The sequence below is a fragment of the Scomber japonicus genome, chromosome 4 (assembly GCF_027409825.1).
Source record: "Scomber japonicus isolate fScoJap1 chromosome 4, fScoJap1.pri, whole genome shotgun sequence".
Classification (NCBI taxonomy): Eukaryota; Metazoa; Chordata; class Actinopteri; order Scombriformes; family Scombridae; genus Scomber; species Scomber japonicus.
The window spans coordinates 21,119,711-21,141,602 of record NC_070581.1 but is presented as its reverse complement, the minus strand read 5'-3'; the positions used below and the strand labels follow the sequence as shown (position 1 = coordinate 21,141,602).

Sequence of the window (21,892 nt, the reverse complement as noted above, 5' to 3'; positions counted from 1 at the left end):
TTTCCCTTTATGAAAATGAGAGTCAGGCCGGTAGAAACGCAGAATGTAGACTCAACACTCCTCTCAGCTTATCATAGTGGGAGCAGCGTTTTGTCTGCATGCTACGTTTCTACTTGGTTGTGTGTCATGCGAGGCGTGAGACAGTAGAAACTACAAAAGAAAGAGAGAGAGAAAAAAAAGAAAATCAGCTCGGTTTTAAAATGCAGTCTTCAAAAGCTAGCCGGTCCTTGGAGGCAGCCCTTCATATTCACAATAATACCATAACATGTGCACTTTTTTTCAAACTGTGACAAATAGTGACAAAAATAAAAACAACCCAACAACAAAACTGTTTAACCACAACAATAAATTCAAAAAGCACCTGCACACACGGACTGTGGAACAAAAGCACTTCATGTATACAAGGTACTAGATTGTTTTTGGTTCGATATTAATCAATTAGTGTCCATTAGTGATGCAAAAGCGTGTGCTGAATATATGTTGCAATCAATATCTAACAGAGAAGTTTGACAGTGAATTTGTTTCCCCCCTTGGTTAAAAAAAAAAAAAAAAAAAAAAAAAGCAAATACGACGAAAAAGCATAAACTGGCACAATAAAAAGGTTGATAAAAGCCCCATGGCTTGCTGTCCACAACAAGGCAAAGTATAAAAGCTTTTTTTTCTTATACAATATATAAAATATCAAAAAAGAACACACAATAAAGCTTAGCATCCAGCACTTAATAATAATTAATAATAGTAACATCAACAACAGTAATCATAGTTCTGATAATCATAACAATAAGACATGTCATCTGCCTCACTTGAATTGTCAATAACTTTGCCAAAAAACATGGAAATAATCTTAAGAAATCAATATAGACTTTTTTTTGGACACTGGACACTCAAACATTCTTGCATACAAACACCCGTCCTATCCCACCCAACACACACAAGAGAGAGAGCGAGAGGAGAGAGAGGAGGGAATGACTTCTTAAAAATTAGGAATCCACAAACAGGTTTTTCAATAAATAGCTGTTAAACAAAACAAATTAATATTACACTCTCTACGGATATCAAACTCTGAATTTTCAAGCACAAATTTTGATCGTCTTCTTTTTAACCTTACAAAGCCGAAGAAATTATCACCGAAAAAAATGAAAGATAAACCATGGAAAAAAGTCTGCATATTCTGTATTCAGAAATTGGAATTACATGACTGATCTGAAAAAAACACAGAGAGAAAAACTGTTTTTGAACAAAGGCAGCTCCTCCTTTTACGTGTGAGAGACTTGGCTCTCAGGTCCTTTCATCACAACCTCCATCCAGTGTGAGAGAAACTGAACCAGAGACAGCCAGAGAGACAGAAAGAGTTAATAGTCATGTGGATCCATTGTGTGCTTGTGTTGATTTTCCAAACAGGGAAGCAGAAACTGATGTCCACTTTTGTATTTCAGAGTAGTTCAAAACTCTTGCATACGTTGTAAAGTCTCTCTGTGTCTCTCTCCCTGTCTCACGCATACTTCACTCCCCTTTTAAATCCCAAAAATTGTATGTACATTTGTCAAATCTCCAGTATTTGTTGGAATGGAATCGATAGAAACCGTGTGGTAAACTTAAGTGAAGAAAAGATTAAGGACCCCACTGAAAGGCATAGGCTATATAAACAGCAATCTGCACAAAGATTCAGTGATTTCTATCTCATGATAACAGTCAAGAGGACATAAATCCTTAAAGGTAGGTGCGGTCACCGAGTTGTTTAGGTAAAAGATCAGATTAAAAATGTAAACCACGGGTTCAGGGCTTTGATAGGAGTCAGTTGTCATTAAAGTGCAAGTCTGTGGCAGTAGGACTCTGCATCAACAGTGTGCCATCGGGCTGCCCCGCTCCTCTGACACACATAGCTTTGCAATAGATTTAGACTGTCCCTTCACTTGTAGAGACATTTTCCCCAGAAACATCACAGCCAAGGTGGGACCAAGACACCCCCCTTCTGGCCATTTCCCTACACTGTCAGTGATCCTTGGTTTCCATGGTGATTGAGATGGCAAACATACAAAGTTGCAGTCTTGCATTAGCCATGTCCTTGGCAGCGTCCTCGTTGATTCCTGTTGTGACAGAGTATAAAAACTACTGGACTCTGGCCTGAACCCTCAAGAAAAAGAAACACAAAAACACTGCATCAGAAGTAAAGGAGGTAAGCAGAAAAAGCCTTTCACTCGAGCCATCTCTTGACTGCTCTTCTTCTACTATGGCAGGCAAGATTGAGAAGTGTTTGTGGATATGTATGTGCGTGTGTGCCTTTGAGTGTGATACTCATAATGGTTTTGGATCATTGTCGCGCATCGCCCTACAGCATTTCCATCCAAAGGAAGGCCTGCCCACAGTGGGACGAATGGGTAAAGAGAGCAGAGGATTCTGCCCGAGAGATCGTAAGAGATCTTCAGAGATTGGTTGACGAGCCACTAACAGGGGTGTGACAGATTCTAGGAGATCCAGGCAAAGTCCTTCTCACTCCCGTTCTGCTGTTCCCCCTCCGGTGCTGAGGAGTCACTCTCCTCCTTCTCATTGTCCAGTGCTCTGTGTGCCTCAGTGGTTATCCCTGAGTCCTTCCACTTCCCTCCATCTTCCTCCCCTTCTCCCATCATCTCACTGTCCCCTTCAACCATCATCTCCTCCTCCCCTTCTCCATCGCCATCACACTCTGCCTGGTCATCATGGAAACGGTCACCAGGATACAGCTCCTCCTCTGGAGAGATGTCTCCTCCCACTTCCCCATTGTGGTCCAGCAGTGCGGCCATGCCTCGACCAGAGCAGTCAGCACAGACGCCATGGCGACGGGAGCCGTGTTTGATTCCCACACTGGCTGCTGACATGAAGACTCGGCTGCACACTTTACACACATACTTTTTATCTTTGCTGTGAACCTGTTGGATGCAAACACACCATTTAAATATTTTTTATTTGCACTTTGGTTAATGTGTGATTGCCTCCTACTGGTGATCATGTAAATGCACTCACCAGTGTGTGCCTCTTCATGTGCTCTCTTCTGGTGAACTTTTTACCACAGATTTCACAGGGGTAGGGCCTCTCACCAGTGTGGGAGCGCATGTGCCTCTTCAGGATGCACTGATGCATAGCAGAGAAACTGCAGTAGGGGCACTTGAACTTTTTACGGATCACCGTGAAGTCATTCACTGTAGGGACAGAGGGAGGTAGGGAAGAGAGAGAAAAAAAAAGATTAGTCTTGAATGAAGCTCTTTTAAATAAACCGAGACGTCACTTTGCAGTTATTACATTTAATTAGCGGCATGGTCTAGAAATGTACCATCAATTCCCATGGCCACCCCAATCCCAGACAAAGCTACAGTTGCCCTGGCAACAGCTCTTCCTCCATACTAAAGCAATAAAGGCAAAGAGATACTATAAACACCGGCACAACAGTCACTCTGCCTTAGTTGCTCTAGAAGGTCTCTGCTATGGACGGCAAAAAATACAGACAGAAAGACAAACACAGACAAAGACAAGAAGGCTGAAGGATGGGAAATAAAGTCACACACACACACAAAGGAAGGCTTCAGAGAAATAAAAAATGAAGAAAAAAATCGTAATACCATGTCCCAATCTTGTATAATTTTTTTCAAGGTTTAGACTTACATGGTAGTTATGCCAGGTGAAGGGCATTCAAGCAAACTGATTGTGTGTATTACTGTGCAGTGTGTATACATATGTTTCCACCTAACGAGAAACTTAACCGTCAAGGCGTACAGTATATGACCATGAAGGATCAGGACTGGAGTTACGAGTACACAACACACTCTGTACACAAAGGAGGGGTCAGACACACATTTAAGGGTTATAGCTTTAAGGGATATGATATAATTACCTCTGTCGGCAAAATGACCTCTGGTTTGATTAAACACACAGCAAAAACAAGCAAACAAAAAAAGAAAACATGCAGGTACACATAAACTGCACAACATATTTTAGAGCGTCAAGTTAAAAATGCAAGATATAGGAAGGAATATTGTGTGAATATGTGCACAACACAAATAAAACAGAAAAACCGCAGAGAAGTTTTTACATTTTCCATCACAGTTTAATTAGAGCATCAAAAAACTACAAGCAGAATCACCTCCTGTTTAGAAAATCTCTTTGTACAGCATTTGTGGGTTTTGTGATGAGAAAATTCATAACCTAAAGCTAAATATTTTACAGTATTTACAACAACACGAGTTCAAGCTCACAAAAACATCACATGACAGCCACACAGTCAGTGTTTGCCATTTCCCCTCAATGGCTGGAGCTTTGCAGAGTTCCTGATTAGTTCCTGTCTTCTCTGAGCCTGCCAGTCTGTTTCAGAGCCTGGCAAGGACAGTGTGTGCTACCTGAGAAATGGGATTTTGTATTAGACAGGATTTGGCATTTGGGAGATCCCCGTCTATATACAACAGCAAGGGGGATAGATTCCAAGAAACCAGTTCTGCTTTTAAATTCTGCATATAAATTACACTTCCATGCGCTGGAGTGACTGTGAAATATTAGAGGAAAAGACAGTCTTCCTTATGGGTATAGTATTCACATTATGGGTTTACACAATAAGAGCAGAAAGCTCAAACTAGAAATGTTTTTTTTATCCTGCATTTTGCCATTTGTCTCCCTTGAGCCCCCGTCCCCTACCCCGCACTCACGAGCAGACCATTATCTATCTGCAGCAGTGACATCACTGAGCTTGTCTGGTTTAAAGGGCATCTGCCCCTCTGTCCCCACTTCCTCTTTAGATGAGGGGTCAGGGGTTAAGAAGGGCCGGAGCCGTGAAGGACCAATTACTGTCCAGCTCCAGCCGCACTCAGCGACTAGAAGACTTACGGATCTGGAACAGAGGTGATGGACAGAGAGACAGAGAGAGAGAGAAAGACGGAGAGAGAGAGAGAGAGAGAGAGAGAGACAGAGAGAGAGAGAGAGAGAGAAAATGACACCACCCAACCCCCATCTGAGCTGCTCTTGGTCTATTGTTTTAGCTTGCTTTGTCTGGTTCGGCACAGCCCCTCCATCTGCACTGATCTGACAACAGTGACTGAAGGTAATCATGTCCTCCTGATGGCCGAGGACAAGCTTCTACATGTCCAGTAGAGGATGATCTATGGAATTACTTTGTTTTTATTTTATTTTTGAGTTGCGGTTTAAAGATTTTATTTATTTTTTATTTTTTATTCTCTTATACAAGTAAAGTAATTTTTTGTTCCAATCTCCGATATTCATTATATTTAATGGGGTCTTTATTCTGTTCTCATGATGCAATATTCTAAAGTTCCTGCAGGTGGTGTGGTTGTGTGGGCTGTGAGCTACAGTGCAGCCTGGCAGATCTAAACTGTGTCTGAGTGTCTTTGTGCCCGTAATGCAGGGGTGGACACAAAGATAAAGATCTCTCTACCTAAAAAGGAGTGAAGAGTTTAGTCAGACTAGTGACTGGCGACACAGAACCAGACAAGCGGTTTAGGTTGGGGAAACATAAAGACGCCCCCTGTCTCTTCATAGATGGTGTGCATTTTTGTCATGTTTTTCACACATGCTGCAATTTATGTTAAACCATCCTTAAAAAATAATAATAACATTAAATTTCACAAGTTGTAAAAAATTAAGTGTTCCTGTGTGGCTATATATCATATTGATAGACATTTAATTTTAAAAGGAATTCTTCCCTTCTCAGTGCAATGACTAGCCAGTGCATTTTTGGCATGAACGTACAACACGTGAGGATACGCTGCTAATTCATGGGTATGAACGTGTACATATAAGCCAGTCTCAGTTTTCCACATTGATACTGTGATTATGATTTTCAACTTTCAGCTCTTGAGAAAGCCTCCACACTGGATCTGTGACCCCAGCCTGAGACATTTCCATCCCAGTGTTGCCTCCCAGCACAGCTCCTGGCACTGAACCCACCTGGCAGCACACTTTAACATGTGTCGCCAGGTTTTTCTGAGTGCTAAAAGCCTTGGCACAGGCAGGGCAGGTATGCCCTCTCTCTTTGGAGTGCACGGAGGACAGGTGCCTGTGCAGATCTGTGCGGTCTCTGAAGTGTTTCAGACAGCACACACACTGCATCAGCTTCTTCTTGAAGTGGATGGTCTTCTCGTGCCGGTCTGCATTGGATTTGAGGGTGAAGCTGGCCGGGCACTGTGAGCAGAAGTAGCGCGCTGGCGCAGGCTCGGCCACTGTAGGGCGGTAGAGAGACTGGGTAAAGTGGAGAGGCTGGGGTTGTGACTGGTGACGAGGCTTGTTAAGATGGTGGTGTGGGCCCTGAATGCTTGGCCAGTCCAGGGACAAGGCCATCAGAGACAGGGTTTGGCAGTACTCGTGTTCCCTGAGATGCTTCAGGCTGCTGAACAGCCGTTTGCACAGGGAGCAGGCAAACCCCTGTGAGGGCGAGGCACCGGGCTCTGGCATGACTCTTTCCCCTGATCCAGCTTCTTCGCCCAGCACCATCAGCCCTTCAGTCCCTCTGCCAGCCATGAACATTGACGCAGACACAGTCAAGCCACCAGCACAGCTCCCTTTGGCCATCTGATCCCTCTCGACAGGAGACTGGTCACCTTCCAATGCTGAGAGAGTGAGAAAGAGAGTGAGAGTGAAAGTGAGCAAAAAAAAAAAATGGTACAAAAGGAACCAACTCATAACATTATCTAGACGTGATATATATCTAAGCCCTGAACCATACCTGCGTTATATCCTTTCATGTCTTCTTTGTCTTTTACACCATCCTGTAGGCACAAAACATCCCGTTATGTCACATGCACAGTTTATACAGTCTGTATGGAATGATGTCTGGGCATGCAGCAGGCAGACAGGTGAGACAAGCTGTGAAGACAATTTTCTATTCACACATGTGAGAAACAAGCAAAGAAATAAAGATGCGAAAACAGAAAAGTGAAAACACGAAGAGTAAAGAGAGGTCATAATGATTCAAAGACACAGGTTTGATAATGGCAAGCAAACAGAGAAAAAACGTCTTGTAAACAGCTGATAGTTCTGGATGTTCTCCTATGTGACTCAGAATGAGCGGTTAGGTTGATCTACATTAATATTATCTGTGCTTAACCGCACCTACCCTGTATCCCCTGAGGTGTTTGTAAGGTGCACTAAACACCTGCCACTACTTTTTCCTCTCCTCTACATCCCATCTAAGCTGTATGCCTCCTCCATCTACTCCACACTCCTGTTATTCCTTCACCCCCACCCATTTCCTCAGCCCCAACACTCCTCCTCCTCCTCCTCCTCCCCCGCCTCCCCCGCCTCCTCCTCCTCACTAAGAACAGAACACCATGCACTGGGCAAACAGATGGCTTGTCCGTAGAGATAGGGAGTCTCGTTGGGAGGCAGGTCCACTGAAATCAAATGCTGCTCCTAAATGCTCACCCGCACACACAGCGTACACACAGACTGACACAAAACTCACATTCACACATGCTCAGGCTGCCATGCTCACACACACGCCCACTCTCACACACACACACACATACACACACATACACACACACCTACACACACACACACACACACACACACACACACACACACACACCGAAGAGAACAAACAATTTCCTGGGCTGCGAGAGCAAACCTCTCATTGTCTACTAGTATTGATTCTACTCAGTCTCATCTCACTACCTTGCCCGTTATCTGCCATCTCTAAGCGCATGCTGCCTTTGTGACCAAACGTGTCATCTCTAATGCAACGACTATAAACTACATTACCACTAATGCTGAGAAGCGACTCCTGGCTTGAAGGTGAATTCGGGTCTAGCTATATTAAAAGGATCATATGAAAAAAGTGAGGCGAGAGTAAAGAATTGGAGATCTGGAAAGGGAGAGAGAGCAAACAGGAAAAAATGACAAACAAAAGAAAACAGACAGCGTTTCTTCTCCAGTGTAGCAGGAAATATGCCAGATTCCACACAGAGAGTGAGATACTGAGAGGAGTTGAGTGATGATGTGCTTGTGTGTGGAAAAGACTCTCCACTCTTTAACAATAACCCCACTAGCCCCTATTTCTCCTCATAAAGACCCCACCCACCACGACACCATCGGTCACTTTCTACTCTACGTCACCTCTCAACCCCCTCAGTGAGTTTGCAGAAACAGGGTGAAGCTGCCCCCTGGATGCTTGCTCCATTCAGTCTTATATGGATCAAACTTTTATCTGACTGAAGGAGCGGTACCAGAGAACAGCCTCCGCCCTGGAGCTGAGCCAGGCTCTGTGTGCTTACCTCAGGCAAGGTGGAGGGCTCCGAGCCCTCAGGGGCCTCTTCCACTTCCATGTCCAACTCTTCTGAGTGCAGCGGGAGTACCCCAGCCCGCAGACCGGGGAGCTCCAGGGGCCGAGGCTCAGTGGGGTTCAGTGGAGTGGGTGGAGTGGGTGGACAGTATGCTGATGTTGATGATGATGGTGGTAGCGGTGGTGGTGATGGTGGAACATGAGGAGGAAGAAGAGGAAGAGGAGGAGGAGTAGAGGAGCCAGCCCCCTGTTTGTTATGAATAGTGGCCCCCGTGGCCCCTGGCCGGAGCGTGCTGCAGTAGTTGTTGGAGCGGAGCCCTGAGGAGCACAGGAAACGAGTCTCACCCACCCACTCACGTACAACTGCAACTCTGCTAGCAGCTGGCCACCAGAACACAACGGGAGAGAGTGGGCAGGGGGGCACACAGAGGCTGCCAGTGCTACACTATCAAACACTATGGAGAGGGGGAGGAAGAAAAACTCTGAAGTTTCACTTTCCACCAGCCGAGGGGAAGGGGTTAGGGCTTCTCTTCTCTCTTTCTTTCTCTTTTTCTTTCACTCCTCTGCTCTCCTTCTCCATCCACCCACATGCGTGCACAGTGGATGGCAGCGTGTGTGTTTTGTGAGAGTGTGCATGTGCTGTGTGAGCAAGTAAAATGCATATAAGGAGAGGGCTTGAGGATCCTCTGAAGAGTGGAGGGAGATTGTTTTGGAGAGGAGCCATCTTTCAGCTCCAGTGAAGACTTTCTGTACTCGCAGGGTAAAGGACGACTATATCGACTATGTAAGATGTTTACCAGCAACAAGTTAAGGCACACTGAATTTAAAATGTATTACAGACCATTTACCTCTCCATGGCTATTCACATAGAAGCCTTTTCTGAAACAGTAATGTCACCATTAGACTGAGTGGATATCTTTTTTTTTATATATTGCATATTAATCTGAGTATAATGTGTTTCAGGTTATTCTGGCTTTTGTGTGTGCGTATACGAGTATGTGCGAATGTGGGCAGCGTTTTGGGGAATGTCTCCAGAGTTATGCAGTGGGTTAGCCATTCATTGCCCTCCTCTGCACAACGGACAGAATCACACAACCATGAGGCTCGACCATGGACGGATTCCTGGAATGTTAAACTACCGCGCTCGACACTCCCCACTCCCACTTACTGAGAACACACACAAATGTTCAACTCCCTATCTCCTCCTCACCTCCGGCAGTGATTGGAGAGGCAGCATTAATAGCAAGGAAGTAATAAAGGGATGAGCTACAGGTGAGACGGAGCAGTTCATTAACACATGTTCAACAGTTAAATAGTCTTTGTTCAAGCCAACTGTAACTTTTGTCTTGTGTAACTGAATTTAATTTTGCAGTCGTGTCTGGCAAGCTGTAAAGAATGCAAATATCAGCAGGCTGACTCACTGCAAAATGACAAGATGAAAAAGAAAAAAAGAAGAGAAGACATCGATGAAGACTGAATGATGGTAGAGGATCAACAATACAACCTGCATCCTCTACCTGCCATCAGAATTGGGTAAAGACTAAAGGGATGTTTAGACTTTAGGGAAGCAATTACAGTATGGTGACTGACCAATTGCAAGTAGCTAATCAAATAACATTTGGTGAGTCAGTTGGGAGGAAATGGACAATTAGGATTGGGGTTGTCCAGGGTGAAAAGGCTAATGATGTTTTAGCAATAACCTGTGGACCTGGATTTGGATCCATGTTTTCGATACGGTATGTACACCAATCAGTCACAACATTAAAACCACATGCCTAAAATTGCCAACTCCACAGGACTTCTGAAGGTGTCCTCTGGTATCTGGTACCAAGACATTAGAAGCAGATTTAAGTCCTGTAAATTGCAAGGTGGGCCTCCATGGATTGGACTTGTTCTTTCCAGCATATCCCACAGATGCTGGATCAGACTGAGATCTGAGGAATTTGGAGGCCAAGGCAAAATGTTTGTCATGTTCTTCAAACCATTCCTAAACCATTTTTGCAGTGTGGTAGAGTGCATTATTCTGCTGAAAGAGGCCACTAGCATCAGGGAATCAATGTGCCATGAAGGGGTGTACTTGGTCTGCAACATTGTTAAGTTAGGGGGTACATGTCAAGTAACAACAACATGAATACCAGGATTCAAAGTTTTACAGCAGAACATTGCCCAGAGCATCACACTGCCTCTGCCAGCATTCCTTCTTCAGATAGTGCATCCTGGTACCATGTCTTTCTCAGGTAAATGATGCACACCCACCCAGCCATCCACATAATGTAAAAGAAAATGTGACTCGTCAGGCAGGGCCACATTCTTCTATTGCTCCATAGTCTAGGTCTGATGGTCACATGCCCATTGTAGGTGCTTTTGGCAGTGGACAGTGGTCAGCATGGGAGCTCTGACCAGTTTGTGACTATGCAGCCCCATAGCTATAAAGCCCTGTGTTTGTTCTGACACCTGTCTATCATCGCCAGCATTAACTTTTTCAGCAATTTGTGCTACAGTATGTTTTCTGTGGGATAAGACCAGACAGGATAGCTTTTGCTCCCCGTGTGCATCAGTGAGCCTTGAGCACTTGGACCACTTTTGGTATGTTCTGCATACTGGGAACACCCCAAATGATCCACCATTTTGGAGACCAATTCGTCTAGCCATCACAATTGCCAAAGTCACTCAGATTCTTATGTTTGTGCTTCAAACACATCAACTTCAAGAACTGAAGTCTGCCTTATATACCCATCCTCCTTTGACAGGTGCCATTAAAATGAGATAATCAATGTTATTCAGTTCACCTGTCAATGGTTTTAATGTTGTTGCTGATCGTACTACCTGCAAGTAACACAGCCTTAGAAAAGTGTTAACAAAGTCTATACAATGTGGACTAGGTGGCCTTAAATGGAAAAACCTCATCACCACATCTCCTGTATCAATATCTGCATTTATATTGGCACTTGCTACTCTTTTGTTTCTCTTGCATTTAAACAGAGAGGCAGAAAATAGTACGTTGTTATATAGGATCCATGTTTTTAAAAAAGTTAAAATTAGTGTCATAATTATAAATAATGTCCTAAAAAATCCTAAAACCTCTGGATAGTTCGCTATAGAGCTGATGGGAGCTGCAGGGTCAGTCAATTTTCAAAAGTAGATTATGAAGTGATGAGTGCGGGCAGAGGAGAGAAAAGTTCAATAATGTCAGTATGATCCTATAGTTAATTGGATGGTCTTCACAGCCAGTATACGGTGGCAGTGTGGACAGGTGTGCAGGGATGGTCCGGCAAAATCCATTGTCTGGCATTGATTGTCTGACGCACAGAGGGGTAGCGGGGCCAAATCCCAATGATCTTAATTGGATTCAGGAGGCTTGATTGACATAAAGACTGGTTCCACTGTTCCACTGTATTTTGGCATTCCACATGCTCGGAGGATGTTCTCCGTGACCCATGCAAAGGATTGTAAAAAGAGGAGCTTCGCATTTGAATTGCATGCCTTGTCAACAAAGTTTGAATTGCTACATGTAAAACCCAGTTTGGTTAGGTTTTGGATGTATAAATCTTCGGGGGAAACATGACTTATTTAATAGTCAATTATAAAGAAAAGAGAGAACGAGAGGAAGAGGGAAGGAGGGAGAGAGGGAGAGAGGGGGAGACAGGAGCGCTGTGTTAAGGCCTTTTGCTGATATTCAGTGGTCTCCATTGAATTGGGCCAGGTGACCTTGCTCTATCTCTTCTCTACCTAGATCAATACTTTCCCAGGATTTTTAACCAGCATACTTTGATGCTTCACAGCTGAAGTAAAAGAGGGAAAAGAGACAGGAGTGAGACAAATAAGGAGAAACTGCAGGAGCTGGCCAGAAGGGGAGGGAATGAGAGAGAGTGTGAGGGATGAGTGTTAAGGAGGGGTGAAGGAGAAATAGATGGAAGGAGGGATGTGGGGGTGTTGTGAGGGGGAGTACAGGAGGGAAAAAGGACAGGAAGGATGTTAAGCAGGGGTGAAGGAGAGGCAGGGAGGAGAACAGGAGGAGGGGGAAAGCGGGCTGAATGGAGGAAAGGAGGCAGGCAGCGGTGATCTGTCAAACCAGGCAGACTTATCCTCCGCCCAGTAATCTGAGGTACAGTGTTTGTTTATTTTCTGTCCTCATTTAGACACAGGGACAGATCCGGGGAGGGAGGGGAGGTTGTTGGCCATCTCGACAAGCCCATTTCCCCAAACCCTATTGTGAAGAGAATTCAAAATAGGGTTTGGCTGACCGAAAACCTCGCCGAGGTTTCTTTGGTGGCAACTGAAAGGCAGCTATAAGACTCATTCAATGTGTTTTTTTCCATGCAGGGAGCAAATGATTAACATTCTCTGAATTCTCAAAATCTCCTATTCATATAGTCAAGGCTGAGTCTATCTGTAAAGTGTGAGTGTGTATCAAAAAGCCTCTTCTTCTCTTTTCTGGAGCCTGCAAGGCTGTCTATCTGTGCTGTGACAGCATCTGATTCTCCTCTTTAAGCCAACAGAAACATCTCAATCCCACACACTTAACACTTACACAAAAGGGGTGATGTGATGTGACGTGCATGTCCAGGCGCGTGCACTCATGTGCAACTGTGAATGTGTATTTTGCTCTATACAGTCTTGGCCCTGTCTTTATTTTGTAGGTGAGTGGGGCTCAACTCAAAAGGCATGACTAGACTCGGAGTTGTACCCTTCCTTTGCTTTTATTCTACTCACAAAGACAGGCAGAACTCGGGACAAAAGATCCAATTACTAGCCAGTAAAAGCAAAGAAACACAAACACACAAGTCTCACACACACACACGCGCACACACACACACACACACACACACAATGTGCCCACGCGGACATGGACTCAAGCAAATATACGCTCATGCTGACACACACATAGAAATACACACATGTAGTCGCACTGACAGTTTAACACCCTCACTGAAGGCAGAAAAAAAAACCCTGACTGAAGGAGGAAAAAAATCCCTTGTTAATGTGGATAAATGAAGCACAAATTAGGATGTTTATTGATGTATTATTGATCAGATTAAAGAACGGTTGATTCTTGAGTGACACATTTAAGCTGATTTTTACAACTGGTGTGGTGAAATATTTAACATTTGCAGTTCTGTTTTGTTATTTTGTTGATGTAAAATACAGCCGCAGACCCACTAATACGCACAAAGAAACTGTCACATAAAACCGAGCAAATTTTCTCACGACAACAAAAGTGATCCTAGCAAAATGTTCTCTCACTGAGTCACTGCTGACTAGTCATCACTGGCATCGCCACACAAACCCATTACACACCGGAGTGGCAACGCACACATGCATACATTTAGAGTTATCCAAATACAGTGATGAGGGAATATACTCTGTCACAGAGGACGCTCGTGTTAAAAGTGGTCAAGCCTGTATGTTATATGTCTCACAGGTGACCACATGAGCAGGTACTCAAAAATACACAAGTAGGTTTTGAAGCAATTGGTGTACATCCAAGTTGTGAGTTCTGAGAGAGTTAGGGGTGTGTGTGTGTGTGTGTGTGCGTGTGCGTGTGTGTGTGTGTGTGTGTGTTTGTGTATGTGTGTGTAAAATGATCAGTGTGCAGACAGTGTTAGTAAATAGTGACTTACAAGACAGGGAGTGTCCTCCTTTGGGCAGGTACTCGTAAAGCAAGGGGTTATCATCTCCCATCATCTCAGCCCGCAATGACAGCAGGCTGTTCTTACTCATCAGCGCTGCCTTCAGATTGGCTACCGACGAGATTGTTCCACCCGCGGCTCCTCTCCCAGCCTCCTCCGATTCATTGGGACCCAGGAAGCCAGGCTCTGTGGCGAGAGCCTCTTCCTGTTTGAGGAAGAAGTCGAGGCGTTCGCCGCGGCTGTCTGAGCTGTTGGGTTCGGTCACGTCTGCCCCTAAAAACAGATGAAGTAACAGAAGATGGGTGAGGCTCTGCTGTCCTTCTACAGTGATCACAGACTGACATTAAAATGCTTTTCCAAACAACACAAGCTGAAGCGGGGAAATTTAAGTGGGTGGAAGGGGAGAATGCCTCAAAACATTTCACCCAGTGCAGTGTTAACGTCCTTTAAAGAATTACATACATCTCTATAGCCTGAAATTTCTGCCACTCTTGGATTTCGGAATCCTTTTCAGGGGATAATAGGGATGGTGGTCAAACTACAAAAACCATGGCATTGTACTTGAAAAGTTGTTACCTTGTCGATGTAAGAGCTTAACAAGACAGTGATAAAAGCTTGGGAGACAGTACTAAAAAACACCATATTAAACCAATTCTTTCAAACCTCTCAGCCGAGTCATCGCTTACACCCTATGTTTTCGACTACCAACACGTCACCGCTCTGATTCATTCTGTCTTTCCTCGACTCCCTAACATACCTCATCATCACCAGTCAACAAAAATACAAGGAGATCATAAAGAGACAGAGAGAGAGAGAGAGAGAGAGAGAGAGAGAGAGAGAGAGAGAGATGGAGGCAGACACAGACATGGCGTGCGTATGTGTGTGTGTGTGTGCGCTATGTGTGTGTGTTTAGCTGTCAGCGTGGTTGAAAGCAGAGTGTGTGGAGAAGCTGTCAGCAGTAGACATGTCGCTGGAGGTTCCACTGTAGATCTACAAGACTGTCAGACCACACTGCTGACGACAGCTACGCTCAACCCTCTCGCACACAGACACACGCATAGAAACACACACGCAAACACAGACTCACAAACACACTTTCATTGCCTCCTAATTGACATTTAACTGATGACAGGTTGCTTTCTCTAACAAAGACTTAGACAAAAATACACACCACGCACATCACCAGCTTAGAGACTTTGAATTGCTTGTCTACACCTAAAACAAACTCACACAGAGACTTCTGAGTGCTAATGGAGACTTGAGAGCTGCCTTAAGGGGGTTTGTGTGCATAATTATGTGTGATTGTTGTGGACAGAAACCTTCTGACATTCTAATATATAAGTCTGCTGTTCCTCAAAGCCCAATGACAGCTGAAATCACACTTAAAGCAAATGGGGAATAAACAAAGTGAGACAGGAACAGAGGTGATGCGGGGGCGCGGAGAACAGAAATAGGTGAAAAAGGAAAGGAAAGAAGAAGAGTGAAAAATAAAATGGGAGCAAGAGTACAAAATAGTCCTATTGTCCATTTTAACTACAGTCAGGTAGTGCTAAGTGTTTCCTGTGCAGCCCAGTGCTCGTCTGCTGCAGGGGAGTCAAGGTGACAGAGACAGTAGTTTGCCTCCACGTCTGGAATACCGATGGGTATACAGCCTCTTCACAGCCTACTGGGTCAACGCTGACCACTCTCTCTCTGTCACACACACACACACACACACACACACACACAGACACACACACACACACAAACACACACACACACATATACTGTCAGTCATTTTTCATACTCAGTATAGATAAATGACTACAGATCAGTTGGCTAGATACACGTTCTGTATGCACAGTTGCACATACACGCATAGATCTGAAAGGTGCAAAGATTTGATTGTGACGTTATGGGCAGGGGAGGAGGAGATGGAGCAGGATAGATAAGAGTGACATACATACGAAGTAATCAGCAGCCATCAAACTACTAGCAGACACAGAGAAAGATTTAAAAAGAGGAGATAAGGTCAAAGAAATGAAGGAAGAGAGGAGGCATGGACAAGGTAGTAGGAGAAAGAGAAAGAAAGGAGAACAAAAAGGCAGGGGAGTGTAAAAGCGGGGGTGTCAAGCTGTGGAGGAAGCAGACACGCATGCATCCACACACACCCCCGCCCCGCACGCACACACACACACACGCACGCACGCACGCACGCACACACACACACACACACACACACACACACACACACACACACACACAAGCACACAAAAACACACAAGTTAATTAAGGAGGGGGTGTAGGGGTTGGCGCAAGGGGCACGAGGTGCAGGAATTCATTAGAGCTCTGCCCCCTCCTTCAGTGGGCAGCCCAGCAGCCACAGGAGTCAATCAATAACATAGATCTGCTGTTGGCCAACAACAAACACACACACACTCTCACACACACACACACACACACACACACACACACACACACACACACACACACAGACACATGCACAAACGCACACACACGTATATGGAGAAAGGAGAGGCAGACAAATGGAAGGAGAGGAAGCGAAGGAGAGAGAGAAAAGAGGGTCACCTCTGACCCCTATCTCCCTCCACTCATCTGTTCATTGGACGAGTGAGTGACCCCTGACCACTTTTCCCAGCATCCCCTGGACACGTGCATCTACAGATGGAACATGTCCGCCCTCCTCGCCATCATACAGTAACAATGCATCAGTCACACAAACTGCAAATTAACTGGCAGAGTTACGGAAGAGCAATCACTTCATGATTTTGTTGCACACAATACTCAAAGCTCTTTCTTGTACCAAAATGCGTGAAATGAATATCTGTGTTTTACAAATTTAGCGCGGGACTCTCCCTGTCCCGCTGACACACTCTACTGTGCAAAGTACAGTATGCTGATTTCTGAGTATTTATCCACATTACTGAGACTAGGCGTGAGATATTAGAAATTAGTATTCAGCTGACCACAAACAGGCTTCCGCACCAAATAATCGGAATATACTACATAATCCTCCTTCACTTATGTAAGCTTTATCGGGCCTGCGTGGATGGTGTGTTACTTAAATTTCATCCTGTTCCGACAGATAAAATCATTTACCACACCAGAAACCTAATCCCATGCACGCAGCTTATGGATTTCATCATACAAATGCTGGGTTTCGCTGAGGATTTGTAGACACACATATTGTGGTGTCTTTCAGAAGCAATAGGTTTATCTGGAGTTTTAGAGACACTGTGGTTACATCATTCCTTTGTGCACATATGCTGAGTGTTAACATACTGGTTGTCATGAGACAACCTATGAATTTCAATGGCATTGGGATATGCCTTTGAACTACATGGTCAGATAAAAAAAAAAAACCAATAGCATTTTCCTCATTTTTTTCACAGTGCAGCAGTGTCTGTACAGTGAAGGGAATTTTCATTTTCCCCTTCATAAAAGAGTCCGAATAATTTAGATTCCTGCTTTCTGAAGAGATCCTCCGTTTAATTTGGTTGCCATGGTAGCCGGGCACCCTTGGCTTCAACATTTATGCTAAATAAAACCCCCTTTTAAAAGGAGAGACAAATATGTGGAAATGGTGGTTCTCTTTGTTCATGTGTGTGTTTGCATGTGTGTGCGTGTGTGCGCACACGCGCAAGTGATGCTGCGAGCTATGTGAGGGCTTGAAAAAGCAAAGGCGGAATAAGACTTGCCTGAGAATAAAAGATGTGTGTGTTGAACTATACTTCAAATGTGTTGTGATGGATACTGCATTTATCATCCATTGAGAGAGTTACGGCTAATGGATAGAAGATACAGTTTTATGTGCTGTGGTTGGAGGCAGCACTGTATATTTGTGTGTAGAGTGTGTGTGTGTTTCACAAGGGGAGTCGTGTTATTAGAGAGCGTGCTTTGACGCAGTAAAGAGGAGGAGAGAGAAGGCCTGAAAAGGGAGGGAAGGGTCAGCTGACCCAGTTTGACCTCTGATCCTCTGTTCTGATTGTGCTCATGAAGTGTGTATGTGTTTGTGTGTGTATGTGTGTGTGTGTGTCTCAATAAATGCCTCCTTCTCCTCAAAATGAAGCCAAACATTGTTGTATGAGACAGTTTCCATTTTCTAAAAGATACAGATTTTTGATAGATAAACGGATGAATAACATAAACTGACACAGATCTACTCATGCATTCGCACACACATGCACACATACACACACACATAACCTGGCTCCTTTAACACCTCACACACCACGCCTTCAAATCAACAGAGACAGTAGCCAAACACAATGGAGAGAAAAAGTGAAAAAGTCCAGGGTGGTTAAGCAACGAGTTACTGAGGCTTGTCGACCACAAGAGAGCTGTCAGAGAAGAAAGTAGGGCTTGTGTGCATGTTTGAGTATGGGAGTGCAAACAAAGGAGAAAGACTCTCTCGCTGTGTATCTGTGTGTGTGTGTGTGTGTGTGTGTGTGTGTGTGTGTGTGTGTGTGTGACAGAGAAAGAGAGAGAAAAAAGCTTTGCCCCAAGTCGGCCTGGTTAATGGCTCGGCCAGCCTGAGGTTGAAAAGGACAGGGCATTACAAGAGCCTTGTTGTCACAAGACTCCGCTGCTCGCTGTATTTGTCTATGTGACATTACAGCGGCATGCTTCCAAACTAGAAAAGTCTCTCCTTCACCTCTTTTCACAAACTGCTCCATACACTGTATGCGTTATTAGTGTGTGTTTGTCCTCGAGTGGACAAAGAGGGGAGGAAAGTGGAACTTGCTTCCTCAGCATGCCAGAGTTTGAGAGGGTAAAAAAGTAATTTCAGCCGAGAAGGGGGAGTGAGGCACTAAAACAGCTCAAGAATTCAGAGGCAATTTAAAAAGCAGTGTGGGAGAGGGGAATGAAAAAAATGCTGGGTTAAAAAGGAGGGAGGATGGAAAGTAAAAGAGGTTGTTATTCTCTCTCTCTGTCTTCCTCTCCCTCTCTCTCTCTGTTGTTTTTTAGGGACTAGCCGGGCCACAACCTCCAGGAGAGATAGGGAAGGGTGGATGGTGGTGGTGGGGTGTGTGTGGATAGGGAGGGCAAGCATAAATCAAGCAGAGCCTGAAGGCTTTAGAGGAGGGAGGGACAGCGGGAAGAGAGTGGTAAAGGACAGGGAAGAGAGAGGGAGAGAGAGGGAGATGATGGTGCTGGTGGTGATGGTGGTACTGCTGGGGTCTCGGAGAAAACGAGAGTGTGGGTGGAGGGGAGGAGAAAAGAGAAGAGGAGCACAACGATTGCAAGAGTGGTGGGGTGAGAGTTGGACGGTGGGGTGATGGAGTGTGGGTGGGTGGGTGAGTGAAGGGGGAGTGAGGAGAGGTGAGGGGGAGGTTACAGAGGCTGTAGGAGGGAGGGTGGGTAGCGATGGTGGGGGTGAGCAAGTGAGTGTGTGAGAGTATGTCCACACTAAGGCAGCTAAATTTGAAAATGCATCTTATTCTCTCCGCGTTGGCCCTCCGTCCAGTTTTTACCACCCAAAAAAGCCTGTTGAAAACCTTCTACTGAGTAGATGAGTCAGAACACACCATCACATTTTAGACATGTGACATACTTTCTTTTAACAACATATTTGCATCTGTGTATCCTGCATTCCTTTAGAATATTGGTCATTTGTTCTCGGTAATTTGCAAAAGCTAATAATTAGCCAATTAGAAATCAATCTATGAAAAAATGCCGCTGCTGCTCAGTCACTCTCTGAGCTTCTTTCTGCTCACTGTACTGTTTTTTTACAACCCAGTTTCTTCTCAGAATTGTAGAATATTTAATTCAATAAAGAGTAAACAGGGAACTAAAGCTATCAGAATTAGCAAGCTTGCTTACGGTCTGTTAGCAAGTGGATTTGCTTGATCGCTAACAAAAATTTAAACTCTTTCACCCAGGTACACACAAAGTATGCTGGCAAGTATGTTAACATGCTGGTATTGCAGCCACGTATATTACAAGCCTTTGCATGGTTCAGGAAAATAGAGCTTTTGGGAAACGATGGTGTTAGCCTAGTGGAAGGCTGTGTGGCATTTAAGTCCACAAGACAACTTTCTGTCATTTTTCTGTCTTTGTGATCACTCATGAAAAATGTAAATATGGCTTATCAGTTGTCATTAGTATTTATATTACGTGTATATTTTTTTAAATTGTTGACCTAGTTAAAAGACTGATGATTAAATTGCTTTTTAATGCTCATTTTGAACACAAAAAGGGTAACATAAATGGAACAACTAAGTTGTGAGTTTGGCTGTATCAAAATGATTGTGGAGAGCAGGAGATGACAGCACAGATAATGTAGCTATGTCAGTCCCAGTCTTTATCACATGTTGGCAGTGATGCACTATTTTACAAGGAAGAGATGTATCCTTTTTCCATTTGTTTAAGTGTTTCAGTAGAGGGATATCTCTAAGAAAATGACATGAGAATGCTGGTGGTCATTTTCAAATTCAAGGCGAGTTTTCAAAATTAGCCGCCTTCTTGTGGACATAGTCTGGGTGAGCGAGTGAATGAGCGAAGGAAGGGAGGGAAAGAGGGAGTGGGTGAGTGCATGGGGGATGGAGGATTGCAGGGCTCAAGGTAATCTGGGGAGTTAATGCAGCTTAGAGGGACTGAGAGTGGGAGGGAGGTAGAGACAGAGAGAGGGGGAGTGATGGCAGAGGGAGAGAGAATATAAAAATAATAGGGTCAGCAGGGAAAGAGAGGGAGAGAGAAATAAATGAAGATGTATCAGAAACAAAAGCTGAAGCAACTGAGGATGGGGAGAGAGAGTAAAAGTACAGGGAGTGTAAAAGCTGGAGAGATAGGAGAGTGGAGGGGGAGAGAGCAAGCCGAGTGAGTATGTGAGATAAAGAGTGGGCTAATGAAAGGTAGGGTGAAGCTGAGCGAGTTGGCGGGTAGGAGGGAAGTCGAGAGAGAGAGAGAGAGAGAGAGAGAGAGAGAGAGAGAGAGAGCGGGGGAGAGGTCTGCATGGGGAAAGAATGCTGGGTGGGGAAGGAAGGCAGACACGCAGGGCTTTGTGCTAAAAGCAACGAGAGGGAGATGGAGAGATTGAGAGAGAGAGGTTATGTCTTGGCTTCATGTACAGGGGAGGAACTGGTGAACGGGCACGAGCCCAAAAGCACCGTCCAGCCTAGTCCAGGGTCGTATTTGAAGGGTGAGGTGGGAGAGAGAGGTTGAGAGGAGGGATAATGGAAAGTGTAGGAGGAAAACGACAAAGACTCTGGGTGGGGATGCTTTACAGAGCCTGTGGGTTATTGGTGAGTGTGTTAACACACTCCTCGACTCAAAATGACCAGCTCAGGAGCTTGAAAAAAACGAACTAGCCAGAATTAGTGCTTTACTGCTCTCTAGTAGATAATTTAAGACAAGTTTAACATCAATTTCCAGCTGGGCATTCTGGAGCAGAAATTGTGGTGAAATTCATATATGTTCAATAAAAGTGATATTTGTCATGTGAAAATCAATCTTCTTAAATTGGACTTTACATATCCGCAAAGCCATGCACAGAGAGTCTCAAATGTAAATTTTGTCAGCTGTCTTTAAGAGTCTGCAAAAAACAGCTACATCAATGCAACACAAAATCTTACTTCACAGACTACATGTGACTGTGAAAGAGGAACATGTCTGACACCCAATGATAGTTAGGCTTTTTATCCATTTTGCAGCATATCAGGATAAAATCCCTAGTCACTTATTTTTAAATCCTTAAAGTCTTCCTTTCTCAAATAACTGCAGATCTAGTATGATAAAGGTTTACATTTTTTTCCCCTGGTGATGGTTTTGTGACAACATCTTTATTTTTAAGTAACTGCATTGGACTGCATGCAGTGCAGTATTGATAAGTATCAAACAAAATAGGAAGATCAGTGCATTATTCAGGCACTTGTTCCAAAAAAATGTTTAAATCAAGTTTACTTATAATAATACAGTTTAAATAATATGAGTGCACAGGCAGATATTCTCCACCTGTTTCAGGAAAAGAAGACTTTAAGAACAATGTGGTGCAGGCCTATTGGTT

General features: G+C 44.3%; 1 protein-coding gene across 1 annotated transcript in view; it reads right to left on the bottom strand.

Moving 5' to 3' along the window:
* Nucleotides 1–1,640: 1,640 nt before the first annotated feature.
* The window catches only part of zbtb46 (zinc finger and BTB domain containing 46), a 57,874-nt gene continuing 37,622 nt past the window's right edge, over nt 1,641–21,892 (bottom strand). The window contains exons 4-9 of the mRNA XM_053317681.1: nt 13,879–14,160; nt 8,250–8,575; nt 6,701–6,743; nt 6,459–6,584; nt 3,001–3,176; nt 1,641–2,906 (exon numbers count right to left, since the gene is read on the bottom strand). Coding sequence (XP_053173656.1) covers nt 2,466–2,906; nt 3,001–3,176; nt 6,459–6,584; nt 6,701–6,743; nt 8,250–8,575; nt 13,879–14,160 — 1,394 coding nt within the window. The 3' untranslated portion in view covers nt 1,641–2,465. The remainder of the gene's footprint in view (nt 2,907–3,000; nt 3,177–6,458; nt 6,585–6,700; nt 6,744–8,249; nt 8,576–13,878; nt 14,161–21,892) is intronic.